Here is a 14,194-nt window from a genome sequence, read left to right as displayed (position 1 = left end):
TTTGGGTACCTAGTTTTTTTTTAGCAATATCCTGAACTGATGCCGTTTGTAGAAATCCTTGATTTTCTTGTCCATTGTAGGAGCAGCAGGGCCAAATTTTCTACCACGTCTCGGGGAATTTGCAAAAGTATACTGTTCTCACTCACTCAAACCTTCTTCCTAAGCTAGTTTTCTGATTGAAATACTACTCACAGTGCACCATTTGTGCACAATCCGTTTTCTTTGGTCGGGAGTAAGGCCACGCATGTTCAGATTTCTTCACGAAAAACGACAACAAAAAAATAAAAACGCTAAGATACTTCATTTGGTTGTAAACAACAGTACTTGGGCAAAAATTTGGTTGAACACTTAACGATTTTTAAAATAACGTTATTTTGAATGGTATTTGTAATAATCGGAACAGTATTTAACACAAGTGTCCAGTCCAGAGACTTCTCCCTTAAGTATGATTATGTAGATTATGTAGATGTAGAGAATTATGTAGAGAATTATGTAGAGAATTATGTAGATATTTTATTATTTTTATTTTTTTTATTACCAAAATTCGACCTGACAGAAAGAAAATCGTAAAGTAGTGTTCATTGTAGATTGTATAAGCATCCAGTTTAGATTGGAATTGTATAAACATCATTTTGTAGCTAAACCAAGTTATATTTTATCGTTTATGGTTTGGTTATCCCCTATTTTTACGATAACATTTTGTTAATCTTATAGAAAGATCAATTAAGTTGTATTGAATCGCAGTAGAATTGTGTAAAGCTCAATATTTAATCCCACTGTACAACTGAGCAGTCTTTCATGCTTGCGATTTATAATGACATATTATTTCCATGAAAGTTCGTACAGTAATTGTGAGAACATCGATTAATGGAATTTAAACAATCTATTCGTACTTGCCATTCAAAGTCGCTTATTGAGATAAACTTAATCGGTAAACAATTGTCAATAATGCAATTCCAAACATTGCAAAAATTGGAAATCCTTGACGAATTTTGTTGCAAAAAAGAAGGTACGTCTCGGTGGTCGAGTGGTTAGCGTGGTAAAACGGTAATCGCTGGTCCACTGATGGCATGGGTTCGATTCCCATCTCGGTACTGGGTGTTATATGTTAATCTTTAGTTGTCCACGTCATTTATTCAGTCTGTAAAGCCTAAATCGGCTAAGACGGTGTATGTCTTTTTTTTTAAGAAGGCAGTTTTAATTAAGGGGGGGGTAGGGTCTAACGGGTAAAAAAAACACCATATTCACGATTTTTTACTAGAGCTATCGTTCAAACAAATGTATTCAAAGTTTTTGCATTATACAAAGCATTGTTGAAAGAACATTTAGTAATTTTTCGTTGAAAAATATTGAAAAATGAACCGGTGACGGAGCACTTTCGAGGATGCCTTTTAGAAAACAGGATTTGCGGTGGACACTGTATCTTAGCACAGAATCATCTGAAGTCAAAAAATCAGAGCAAAATATTTTTAATATGTTTTTCTGGACCCCAACGTTTTTATTTAACTTAAAAATTTTTTTATGAAATTTTTGTTACTGTTTGAAGTAAAAACTACGATTTTTCACGAAAAAATTCGCCATTTTTTATCTGTAAAATCTCCCCAATGTAAAAAAAAAAGAAAAACAAAACGTTGGGGTCTGGTATTTTATATGTATAAAATATGTTCCAAATACTACTCCAGTTTCGTGCAATCACCTGTTCTTGAGTTAATATCGCTTAACAGAAAAATGATGTTCAAAACTATATGTTACTCTACTAAAAAGGACTTCAAAAGTTTTTTTACGTTCAGATTATAAATATCTCGCAAGTTAATAAAAAAACCTAGCTGTCACATCGAAAAACTACGTATCAAAATTTCTCTGCTTTTGCACTAGTCAAAGCTGCATTTTAAATTTATTTTTTTCCATTGAAGTTATCTGTCCTGAACACTAACTGGTCTTTTAAAAAAATCAAACTTGGTGTAATGAATCTTTTGCATGGTTTAGCTATGATGGCTGGCTACATTTCATTTGTATGTCTGAAATTTAGAAAGCAAGTTATAAGCAAAAAAATATTTTTCAAATGTAATGTAAAAAGCATCTATGCTCGGAAATCTCTATGTGGATAGGATTAATGCCAACTATGCAGGGTGGATTTGAATTAAATCAAAGTGATTTAAATCATGATTTAAATCACAATTTAAATCACTTGATTTTGATCAATGATTCAAATCAAAGTTCTTCAGTGAATAAAATACCTGAAATTTAGTGAGTATGGAATGGTTTTTATTTCATTTGTCCACGTTTTTGCATCGAAGAATTCCCCTCGGGAATAAAGAATTTTGTTTTTTTTTTCTTGTCTTTGTGATATTCCGAAAGTTGTGATTGACGAGGATGCCGAATGCTTGTCCACGTGGAAGAGGGTTGGAGTTTGGATAATGTCCACGTGGACATACTTCGTAAATATTACTCAACTTTAAATCAATGAATATATTTTTATATGAAGTTGGCATTGGCAAACAATGTCCGCTTAAGTCTACTCAAAATAATTGTTGTTCATTTCTTTCAAACAAACTGAATTCTTTCCTTTTTTTCATTAAATCATCTGATTTTTCATTTTTTTTTACTTGAATTTCAATGTTCAATGTTTTTAAAAGTTATGAATTAGAATTTATTCCATTTGTTTGTTCTTTTGATTCCTCTGAACCAAGAGAAAAAGAAGGTTGATTGAGTGCAAAATCTAACTCCTAGTCCGTCTATAAAAAGTGTTTGGTGAATTTCGATAATATTTTCATTCAGTAAAAGAATTGCTAATTTTTAATGAAATTAACTATTTTCATTAAAAAAAACTTTAAAAAATTATAAAATTAGACGAGGACAGTGGAAAACATGCATAACAAAGAAGAAAACTTACGAAGAAACTTAACAAAATTTTCCAAGACAACCGTCAATCGTTTCGAGGCGTTAGATACAAAGTCGAAACGATGTGGATTTAGTTTGAAAAGCATTGGTCTTTGATGAATGTTTAAAATCATGAATCATGAATGTTACACTTATACAGCCTTTATAAAGCTGAGTTCAATAACAACTCAGCTTTGAACATGATGGAAGAACCTTCGGATGCTTAAATATTTCCCTTAAATGCAATTTGAGAACAAATCCTATTTAAATCAAAAAAATCTGATTTAAATAAAAAAAATCCGATTTAAATAAAAAAAATCTGATTTTTTTGATTTTTTTGAAAAAATCATTGATTTTTATCCACCCTGCAACTATGCCTCTATAAATCAGATCTTCACATACCCTAACTTGTTAGAGTATTCTCTGATTATTGAAAAATCATATCTCCTCAAATCATTTATGTTATTTCCTATTTGTAAGTAACTGTCTCTCGTTTTCCTGACACGTTTCTGGACTCTGTACTCTGCCATGTAATAATTAAATCGAATTCTAAAAATTTAAAAAGGTAATATTTTGTGATTCTTTACCCCATATAAGCTTTAATGCCTTAAAATCCCTATGTAGATAGGTCTTGCCATATTTTGTTATGAATTTGAATAAAACATTGAATTCAATTTTCTATCCCTTTTATAGGTTTTCAGGTTTCTCAGGCATATGATGAATAATGGTAGAAAGACTAGACAGAAATTTCCCGTTTGTTTAGATAACGTGCCGCTATTAAGCCTACCCCTTTTCTGATACCTGATACTGCTGCCGTGACCGAGGTTCGACCTCATGACATCTGGCGTAGAAAAATTTAACGCTTTCCTCTGGGCCACGATCAACAGAACTTTTAAGCATAAACAAAAACTATCCAAATTCCAAAAGTTTCGTCCAGACCATAACGAATAGTATAAAAAATGTTTCTCATTAAAGTAGAAATCAAAATAAAATTTAATTGAGTTTTCATCCCTTTTTTCCGCAAGAAACTATTACAAATTAACAACAAAATGTTCCAACTGGCAACACTCAGCACAATACAAAACTGTCAAACGATTGGATACAAAGTGACCAAATATGTTGAGGTCGATCACTAACTTCAGAATAAAAAATTTTAAAATGATATTTATCCAGCGCAAAATTTAAGTATATTCGCGGGTACTGCAAAGGGGTCATTCGAATATTTCGTAACGCGTTTAGGGGTGAGAGAGGGTATAATAGCTTTGTACGCTTTGTAGATTCTGGATAGAAAATCTGATCCAAATGTGTTACATAATATTTTAACGGCCCCAAAGGGTACATTCAATCGTAATTTAAAATTTTAAAACTCATAAGTGCCGAGATAAGATTCAAAATTTCCCGGAATTGCCAAACCGTATCGGTAACAATCAATTAACCGATAACCTTGTTGATTTGCTTCATCCTTAATCCCAATCGCTCTTCGATGCACCTTGCTAGCGTGAACACAAACAATTCACGTCACGACTGGTGACGTGATTTTCTAGACTTTGTCATACTTAAGCTTGCCAGATTGCCCGGTTTTATCCGGGTTTGCCTGGATATTTGATGCAAAATTTCGATAAAGTCCGGTGAAAATCGTGGTGAATCGTGTAAAAGTCCGGATATTTCTCGGATTTTTCCACAATTTTCACAAAGAAACCATAAAAAATCAAAGTTTTTGAGTAAGTTTCAACAAAATCGATTAACGGTGTGGAAATTTTCAACGGTTGTTTCAAATAATTTCGCTGATTCACTTTTATAAACCTTTAAATATTTAAGTGTTCCAAAAAGTTATTGGAAGTCTGCAATTACATTAATAAAATATTAATTTCAATGTTTTTGGATTTTTTCTTTGCTTTTATGTATAATTACTCCTAAATTTTGCCCGGTTTTCGCCCGGTTTTTGCCCGGTTTTTGGATTTGAAAAATTGAAATCCATGCCCGGATTTTGCCAGGTTTTTTTTATAAAAATGCCCGGAATTGCTAGGCCCGGATGGGAGTGGAAAAAATTCTGGCAACCTTAGTCATACTAGAGTTCGAACATGAGTTTGAAAAAAAATATTTATAATGTTTTAATTGTAACAAAACATAACAACAGTTTTTGCCAGATGTTTCCTAAATCAAGCAAAATGCTTTAAAGTATTACAATTTCATTTGTCCTACTTTTTAACGTTTTGGTTATTTCTTTCAATTATACAAAATAAATTATTGTAAAAAATTAAACAAATTATTTCTCAATGAAAAATTAATTTTTTGTTTAACCAGTGGTGCTGAGTAATGTAACGAAGAGCTATTATCTCAATCAATTCACTCCTTGTCCCAGTGGGATCTATTCAACATTAGAAAAAAATATATCGCCAGTTAGATCTGAAGATAGGACCACCGATAGATTACTGGAAAACGAAAATGACATGGCATTTTCTCAGATTTTAAACGTTTTTTTAGGGGGAAAAAAAATAAGGGAATGTATTTTTATCAGCTTTATTTTGTAATGCTAGAAGTTTCTCCGCTGGCGTCAAATCACTGGGTTTTCTCAGTTTTCATAGCGAACCTTTTCCTCAAAATATCTCAATTTACTTATGGTTAAACCTGTGCGTAGCTGAATCGTTATCGACCTGTTGGAAATCCCGATAAGATTTTCGTTCATATATAATCACCTCCCGTACCGGTCATCCAGGTGAGACGATCAAAATGTTCCGATTGAGCTTGTTGTTTGTGCTAGTGGCTGCCGTTGCCGTTTTCGGCAAGAGTAAGTGAAGATAGTTGGAAGTTGTTTTCGGTGTTCTCTAACGCATCTTTTTTCAACAGCACTCCCGGTCGAGTATCAGGAATGGGAAGGATACATCGTTGGTGGTCAGAATGCCGCTTCCGGTCAGTTCCCGTACCAGGTTTCTCTGCGTTCGGCCCAGAATGCTCACTTCTGTGGTGGCTCGATCGTCAATAACCGTTGGATTCTGTCCGCTGCTCACTGCACCATTGGACGTACCACCGCTAACACTCGCGTCGTTGTCGGAACTCACTTGCTGAACAGCGGTGGAGTTATGCACAATGCCCAGGCCATCATCAACCATCCGTCTTACAACGCCAACACCTTGGCCAACGATATTTCGGTCGTCCATACAGCTACCGTTATTGCTTTCACCAACTTGGCTCAACCTATTGGTCTGGCTGCTAACTTCATCAACACCGCCGCCGGCGCTTTGGCATCCGGATGGGGACAACTCGGAGCTAACGCTGGTATCCCCAACAATCTGCAGTGGCTGAGCACCAGCATCATCACCCTGGCCGATTGCCGTAGCCGTCACTCTGTTGCCAACGCTGCTCGTGTCTTTGATCATACCGTCTGTACTTTGAGCCCAACTGGCCAGGGTATGTGCATGGGAGATTCCGGTGGCCCATTGGTCCATGGAGGTCTGCAGCAAGGTGTCGTGTCCTGGGGTATTCCTTGCGGACTCGGAGCTCCCGATGTATTCGCCCGTGTTTCCTCATTCCGTGCCTGGATCTTGTCCCACACCGGTTAAAATGTTTTGAAATAAAATGATTGTTTTTGTTTTTTAAACATTGCTCTTGTTATTTGAAAATTTTTCAGTAGGTCTGACTCAGGAAAGGTTTGCTCAGAACATGATACTGGCCGATACAATATTTACTGTTTACTGTAAAGCACAGCAGATGCCAATATTTTGCAAAGCTTTATTAACAGCATGAATTTCTGCGTGATAAAACCCTAGGGATTGTTGTGGAGAACTTTTGTTTTTGTTGGTAACCCAGGTGGTAAATCCTCGTTTACGAATAACAGTCCAACGCTTCACTCCAATTTGCTTCTCAGGGTCCATGGGTGAATCGGGTAGACTGAGCGATACAACTTTCAAGAATACCTTTCCTTTTTACCACTTAACCTATCCTTGTAACGACTCAAGGTCTCCACGCATACCCCTCCTCTTCATTGAAATCAATCTGCATTAGACGCCAGAGGAAGAGATTCTATCGATATCGTTCGATCCGGTTTCAACAATTGTGGATAGCTGCTTGTCCGGAAAGCGAACCTCCGTATTATTCCACCTTGTAGAAGCGAGCCAGCAGGCTCTCTCAGCAGACTCAAGGTTGAGTTTGTTGCATGTTTTCGGTTCTATCTCAGCCAGCGAAGGCGCTTCCGAGTTGACGCCATTTATGCGGCTTAATGTTGGCGCTTCGAGCTGCGGGTTCTGTTGGCCATCGCTATTCGTGACGTGAGTTGTTCGAAGTGCTCAGTCCATCGTTTGAGCTGATCTTTCCGGTCTTTTAGCGGCATTCTTGCATTAGTCCTTGCACCACTGAGGCGGCGAGAAATGTCATAAAGTAATCGGATATCTCAATTGGCGGCGGCTCTTTCTCCCTCTTCGGCTAGGGAGTTAGTCCAGGCTCTCGCGCCGTTGGACACGCGCAACTCTCAGTCGTATCTCGCCAAGGACAAGGTGGTGGTCAGATGCAATGTCTGCGCTTCGTTTGTTGCGGACATCAAGAAGGCTCCTTCTCCATTTTCGGCTGATGCAGATGAGGTCAATTTGATTTTCTGTTCGGCCATCTCGAGATACCCAAGTGATCTTATGTGTCGATGGGGGAAGAGCGATCCACCGATCACCATGTTGTTGTTGCCATAAAATTCTCCGTTTTCGCTCATCTGTCCTAGGCCATGGCGCCCCATGATGCGCTCAAGGTCTTGATTGTCGGAGCCAATCTTTGCGTTGAAGTCACTTAAATGGGTTCGAATGTCACTCTTCGGAATTTTCTCTTCCACGCTTTTCAGTTGACTGAAAATCTGCTCTTTCTCCTGCAAATCGGCAACGTCAGTTGGCGCATAACACTGGACCGTTGTAAGGTTTCTAACCCGTGTTTTAAAACTGGCTACGATTATTCTTTCGTTTATCGGTTCCCATCTAATGAGGGCCACGTAGGCCTGCGGGCTTCACAGGAAATCAACTCCTCGTTTCCGAGAAGCATGTTCTCCTCGTATGCCAGAGTAAAGCAGGACTTGCCCGGATTGTGTCTTGTGTTCTCCAGTATTAGGCAAACAGACTTCTCTAGCAAATTGCGTTCCAAGTTCCAATTCGTGTCCGTGTTTTCATGCTAAAATTCACCTCTTATTCACAACTCCTATCTCTACCTCCCCGTGGTTCCGGCTGGGATGCGAGTAACCTAAGCGGAGATCGGGTACCCAACCCCGGTGGATGCTTTGGTCGCATGCAGACTGAGAAGATGGCCGCACGTGTCTGTTCCCCAGGTCAAGGGCGGCGTGCAACAACAATCAAGCGTCTGTTCTCCAGGTCAGAGCTGGCTCAAACAGTGTCTTTCTCGCAGCAAGCAGCTGAATTTGTGAAATGCGGCTCCCACCAGCTAAGCAGGGATTTTAGGTGTTCTGGCACGAACAGGTAGCAGTGAGCCATCCTAAGCATCAAAAGGGCCCAATAAAATCATCGCTATGCTGCTGGCGTTAACGGCTAGCAATGCGCGCCAAAAATGTCGGCTAAGATCGGAACCGAAGAGGATTTTCTGTAGGATCGACCCAAAGTCGTTCCTTGGGTCGATCTCTTTTCCCATCCAACCACCATCGGAGCAAGTAAGGTTCATCGGAGGCCACAGGGCCAGAGTCAGAGGCCTATATGGCCAGTGTCAGAGGTCCAAGGGACCAGTGTTTGTCGGAAGTCCATAAATCTAATTAAGTCTAAATTGTTTGAAGTCAATATACAGTCCACTAAGTTTGTAATGTTTCGGAATGAGTGCGTTAATTTATTTCGTAAAGAAAATCTGAAGCTATCGCGCAAACCGTCAGGAGTATCCCTGAACATTAGTCCTTCGAACCGGATTTATGATCAGTCAGCGATAAGTATCAGATTATGTGTGTGTGAAAGCAAGCGTGAGTGAGAATGGCTTCCTTCTTTAGCGATCCACTAGCAATCCTATGAGTTCAATCGTTTTTCGAAAATAAAATAGAAGGTGTGTGTTATTCTGCCCAACTCATATTCGTGGTATCAATCATCAGAGCTAACAAGTCATATGAAAAAAGAAACGAAAACATCCAGGTCGTCCATCATCAAATTCGTTACAACAATTTTTGTGAGTATCCAATCCACATCATACACCAACATCATATTGTGCCCAAACTCACCTTGAGAAGACAGCCGATTTCCACTTCGTTCATGAGCGTAGCTAGTTATTCCAGATTCCAATGTTAATGATTACCGCTTATGAGAAAATCGTTTTACATCATTCATTGTGTTATGAAAATGATAAAAAGGTATAAAATGACGGAACAAATAATCAGTAACCAGCTATAATTTTCCGAACCCATAGTTGATCCATGTAGGTACCATAGTCGTAGTTCGTTATGAAATGTGTGATCAGTGTGATTTGCAACCAGTAAAAGCATCATGCCTATTAAAAGTTCCTGCTATCTGTCCGTTACGAAGAATCCTCCAATATTGTTCAAAAAGTTTTAAGTTGCAGTATTGATGTAAAATAAAGGGTTCGAAGATTTGCTTAAGATTCGAAATAAACTCAACCGTCGAGACCTTCCTTTTCCATGGTCCGTAATTGATTCACTTCTGTGAATTGATTAACAGAATCCATCTCCATGATATAAAAATGAGAAAAAACTGAGAAACGTCGAAACAAACAAAAACAAATTTTGCTTTCAACTTTCGTGTTAGGTATCTCGACATGTTCTCGGAAAATTTATTGAAAATTCTATACGCGAATCAGTTTTGTTACTGAGGAAAATTGAAATTAGTTGGAGAACGTTTCGTGGAGTTTGTTCACTGTGTCGGCGAAGTCGAAACAAGTTTTGAGCGGGTCAGATTCGGTGGTTTACTGCTGAATTCCACCAAACCAATGTGTGCAAATGACGTAGTGTTCGAAATTTCGTCTGTTTGCTTCCCTTACCCTTTCCAAAAGATAGTGAAAATCCAGCTTCAGTCTTAGTGATTAAAGAAAAAAGAAGAATTGGTGAAAGTTGTTCTAATAACGTGCCTGTCGTGCTCCCATTGATTATTATCAGCTCTAAAACAATCAGCTGCTTTCTAATGACCAGCAATATCTATTGTTCAGGAGGTCATAAATCTAGTTTCCATCGTCAGATCCGGAATAAATTAGTATGTTGGTACTCAGGATATGGACGAAGATCGCGAGAGTTAAAAAATTATTAAGGTAAATAGACAAATCTGAAGATATTATCTATATGATGTCATAAAATACGCCGAATGAATATCACCTAATGTTTAGCTCATATGGTACGCAGTTGTGTCAGTTTTAAAACACGAAAAATCATTTCATTGTTTTGATATTCTGAGGACAGCAAGCTGGGTTGTAGCATCAGAAAACATTGTTATGTTGAAGTTCAACTGCCAAAAAAAAAACTCAGACTTATCTAAGATATGTTCATCCATTGAAGACTTTAATCCACCAAAAAGTTCTATGAAACAAATTGAGAGCCATATTCGTTTATATTGTGTTTGTTATATTATGTGGGTGATCTGAAAGTTGCTATGCCTCATTGCGTGATTTTCAATCATGATTGAATCATTCATCCTTCAACAAAATTAAAAAACGGTTACCTGTTCCACGTTTTATTTTATTTTGGCTAAGGTTATTTAGTGCATCAAATCTGAAGACATAGGCTTGCTTCAAGATTTCATTGAGTTTGTTTGTGTGTGGTTTTCTCTCTCTTTCTATCTCTCGCAAGCCGTATGTACATCATTCTTAATGGTGTGCCTTATCAAATTTGAACCAATTTCAAACCTTAGTATTTATTGGTTCATTGGTTTTAAGTAGTTGTTACCAGTTTAAATCCTCCACTGCTACATCTCACTCCATGGAGTAAGGCTACGAGCAATTCGGCTAGAGCTACAATACGTATTTGTCAACCACTTGCTCCCTTTGTGGGGTTGTTTTCAGTTGTGCTTGGTGAGATCGTCTCGTTGAATCAGAAAGTATCGTAGAGAAGGTTTGAAAGATCAGGGACCGATCAGGTGTTCCTCTACCTACCTCTAAACCCATCTCCTAGGGTTCCTCAGCTGAATTGTAATGAGTCGAAGTGCGTTTGTGTAATTCATGAGAGTTCGTCAGTCTGTTTGAGTCAGCGAGAGGCCTGATCGCAGGATCAGGTCAGCTCCTCTAAAGGGGCAAATGCAGGGAAAGTCTGGCCAAGTCCAGAGGCCCGTTATAGTGCCGCGAGAAATCCGGCTACAGCTTTAACACGCATTTGTCGGCAGCCGCCTGCGGGTATTGTTGGTGTGATTTTTAAGCAAGGCTCTACCAGCCATTCATCGATTCATCCATTCATGCCATCTTGCAAGTTGGTATCCGCTCCTAGGACAATTTTAAGTTAAGAATCGAAGCCAGGCTCTACCAGCAATCCATCGATCCTTCCATTCATGCCATCATCTAAGTTGGTGTCCGCTCCTAGGACACCTGTTAAGTTAAGGATCGAAGTCAGGCTAATTCCAGCCATTATCCATTCATAAATTCATTTCGGCTCTAATTGCCAATTCAGTCAATTAAGTGTTTAAGCAATTCCAAGAGGAAGAGAGAGTTAACAAGGCAACTATGAGGCAATTCGGGGGAAAGAAAAGAGCAAACTAAAAATACTAAACTAAGAGAATCATGCGTTTGGAATTTATGTTGAAATATGTCAGTTTTTGAGTCTGGGTTTGCGTCAGAGAGTCAGTGTGAGCTTGTGTCTAGGTTTAAGTCGGAGAGCTGGGGAATGCCAAGCCGATAGTCCGTTTATTTGAAACTCTGTCAGCAAAACATTTTGTCATAAAGTCAGAATATGAGACTGGGTTGTGTCAGAGAGCCTAGGAACAAGTTTGTTCGGCTCAAATGTTGATATAAGTTAGAAGGCTTAGACCTGATATGTTCAGCCTTACTGTCAGACAAATTCGGAAGCCCACTCAGAGATTCAAGTCATCAAATCAGTCAACATCAGAGCGCTGGTCGTGGTAAAGGAATCAGTCCAGCGCTCACTTCCAACAGGTCAAGTATGCTTTGATAAATTTCCGAAATTAGAAAGCGATACTTCCCTTTTTACGCACCCAGAACCAAATTACCACTTCACGAAGGCAGACAACCAGAGAGGATGCGATAAAGAAAGGCAAAGGTCGGCAACCAAACAGCTCCAGCAGGTCGAGAGGCATCATAACTACGGCGGTGCAGTAGTAGTAAGCATCCCACAAACAAACGAATGGAGGTCGACGGCGAGTGGTGTTGAGACCGAGTTACACCAGCGGCGTCTCGCATACTTCAATGTACATGGCAAGCGGCGCAGTTACGGCGGGCGGTGGTTTCGAAATTCGTACGTCCCGTCGTATTTCAAGGTAGGCGGAATGTTCTGGCACGAACAGGTAGCTGTGAACCATCCTAAGCATCAAAAGGGCCCAGTAAAATCATCGCTATGCTGCTGGCATTAACGGCTAGCAATGCGCGCGAAAAATGTCGGCTAAGATCGGAACCGAAGAGGATTTTCTGTAGGATCGACCCAAAGTCGTTCCTTGGGTCGATCTCTTTTCCCATCCAACCATCATCGGAGCAAGTAAGGTTCATCGGAGGCCACAGGGCCAGAGTCAGAGGCCTATATGGCCAGTGTCAGAGGTCCAAGGGACCAGTGTTTGTCGGAAGTCCATAAATCTATTTAAGTCTAAATTGTTTGAAGTCAATATACAGTCCATTAAGTTTGTAATGTTTCGGAATGAGTGCGTTAATTTATTTCGTAAAGAAAATCTGATGCTATCGCGCAAGCCGTCAGGGGTATCCCTGAACATTAGGCTAACAACCTTCTGCTTCTGGTTCATAAAATTGTTACGGAATCCGAAAGAAAAGTTTAAATTCTAGATTAAAAATAATTTCGATGCGTAGCATATTTGTTGAATAAACAATAAACAAGCTTTCCTTAAGAAGTATTCCTAGCTGTATGTCTGTGTATGCCTGAGTCTTTCGAAATCATCAATCGCCAATTTTTTTATATGGATGAAGTAAAACCAACGTCCGTTTAAAAGGTATAACAATGGATGATGAAAATTCTAGCATGATTTCTAATTGAAATTGTATCAAAAACAAAACCAATAGAATATGTCATTTTTATTTAAGACGAGTTTCTTAAGGTAACATGGTGTGGACCAAAGCCCATCCTCGGTGAACCGAGATACGAGAGTAAACATCCGGAAGCCCCAGTCCGCAGGGAATGCTCCAAGACACAACGCCAACAAGTTCGCCACCGAACACAAGAGGTCCTCCAGCATTGCCCAAACAAATACCCACGCCTTCCGGATTCGAGGTACACATGACGGAATCGTTGATACGCTCGTAGTAAGGAGACTCCATACGTGCCTGGCATTCGGTGTTGGTGATGATGTTGGTTGCGTGATACTGCAACCGATCGGAGATTGCAGGAGAATCCATCTTGAAAGTGAAAAAAGAGTTGTGGAAATTCAGTGGAACAAAGAAACTTAATTTTAAAAATTACCCCAGCTCTACCCCAGCCGGAAACGATCGCTCCATAGCTGATGCTCATGCGGTCTCTACCCATCTGGAGGGCAAGAACGGAACTGGATATGATAAATGGTTGCCGAACTCGGACTACTGCAACGTCGTTGGTCAAACTTTCGATCTCGAAGTTAGGATGGATCACAATTCGATCAGCAGTATGACTAGTTCCACCATTGCTCAAACTGTAAGTTCCAGCAACGATCTCGAGGGCACTTGGCGCTACTCCGGAAGCACAAGAAGCAGCCGTTATGATCCATCGTTGGTTCAGGATTGCACCACCGCAATAGTGAATGCCTCCTAGTCGAAGAGATACCTGATAAGGGAAATCACCCTCTGGTGCGTCTTGTCCACCGGCCATTCGGCTTTCCGGCTCGGCATCCTGTCCTAACAGCACAGCTGAAATTTCAGAGAGAAATATTAAAACAGAACGCAATAAAGTATTACCGAACTACTCACGACTGGCCTTGGCTACGGCCAAGCAGATCATCAACAAAGCTCCAAACTTCAGCATCTTGAAAAGACTTCTACCAATCAAGTTTCGAACCGGTTAGCTTTTATAAAATCGTCTTATCACGCGGTGCTCTTGCTGCAGTCAGCTGTATTCCTGTTGCCAGATAATCGACCTGGACAGCTGCACCATATTGGAGAATCGCAAATGGCCAACAGCCAGATAAATTATTATCAGATTGCATTCAAAGTTGCTATCGCAGCTATCGATGTCTAGCGGAAAGGGATCATAAAAAACGCACCCGAAGATTAG

At 39.5% G+C, this 14,194-nt stretch overlaps 2 protein-coding genes across 2 annotated transcripts; one reads left to right on the top strand and one right to left on the bottom strand.

Annotated features, from left to right (window-relative positions):
* The first annotated feature begins 5,605 nt into the window (after positions 1-5,605).
* LOC129746433 (chymotrypsin-2-like) lies at positions 5,606-6,478 on the top strand. Its single transcript, XM_055740084.1, has 2 exons — positions 5,606-5,668; positions 5,728-6,478. Exons 1-2 carry the CDS (start codon positions 5,611-5,613, stop codon positions 6,438-6,440), a joined length of 771 nt encoding a protein of 256 aa, XP_055596059.1. The 5' UTR covers positions 5,606-5,610; the 3' UTR covers positions 6,441-6,478.
* A 6,535-nt stretch (positions 6,479-13,013) lies between these two features.
* On the bottom strand, positions 13,014-13,994 carry LOC129749055 (chymotrypsin-2-like). The gene is made up of 3 exons (XM_055743878.1): positions 13,891-13,994; positions 13,412-13,830; positions 13,014-13,347 (listed from the first exon to the last, which is right to left on the bottom strand). Exons 1-3 carry the CDS (start codon positions 13,943-13,945, stop codon positions 13,045-13,047), a joined length of 777 nt encoding a protein of 258 aa, XP_055599853.1. The 5' UTR covers positions 13,946-13,994; the 3' UTR covers positions 13,014-13,044.
* Positions 13,995-14,194: the final 200 nt, after the last annotated feature.

Source organism: Uranotaenia lowii, chromosome 2 (genome assembly GCF_029784155.1).
Source record: "Uranotaenia lowii strain MFRU-FL chromosome 2, ASM2978415v1, whole genome shotgun sequence".
Lineage (NCBI taxonomy): Eukaryota > Metazoa > Arthropoda > Insecta > Diptera > Culicidae > Uranotaenia > Uranotaenia lowii.
Note: the sequence above shows the minus strand (reverse complement) of the source record. Positions and strands in the feature narration are given on the sequence as shown.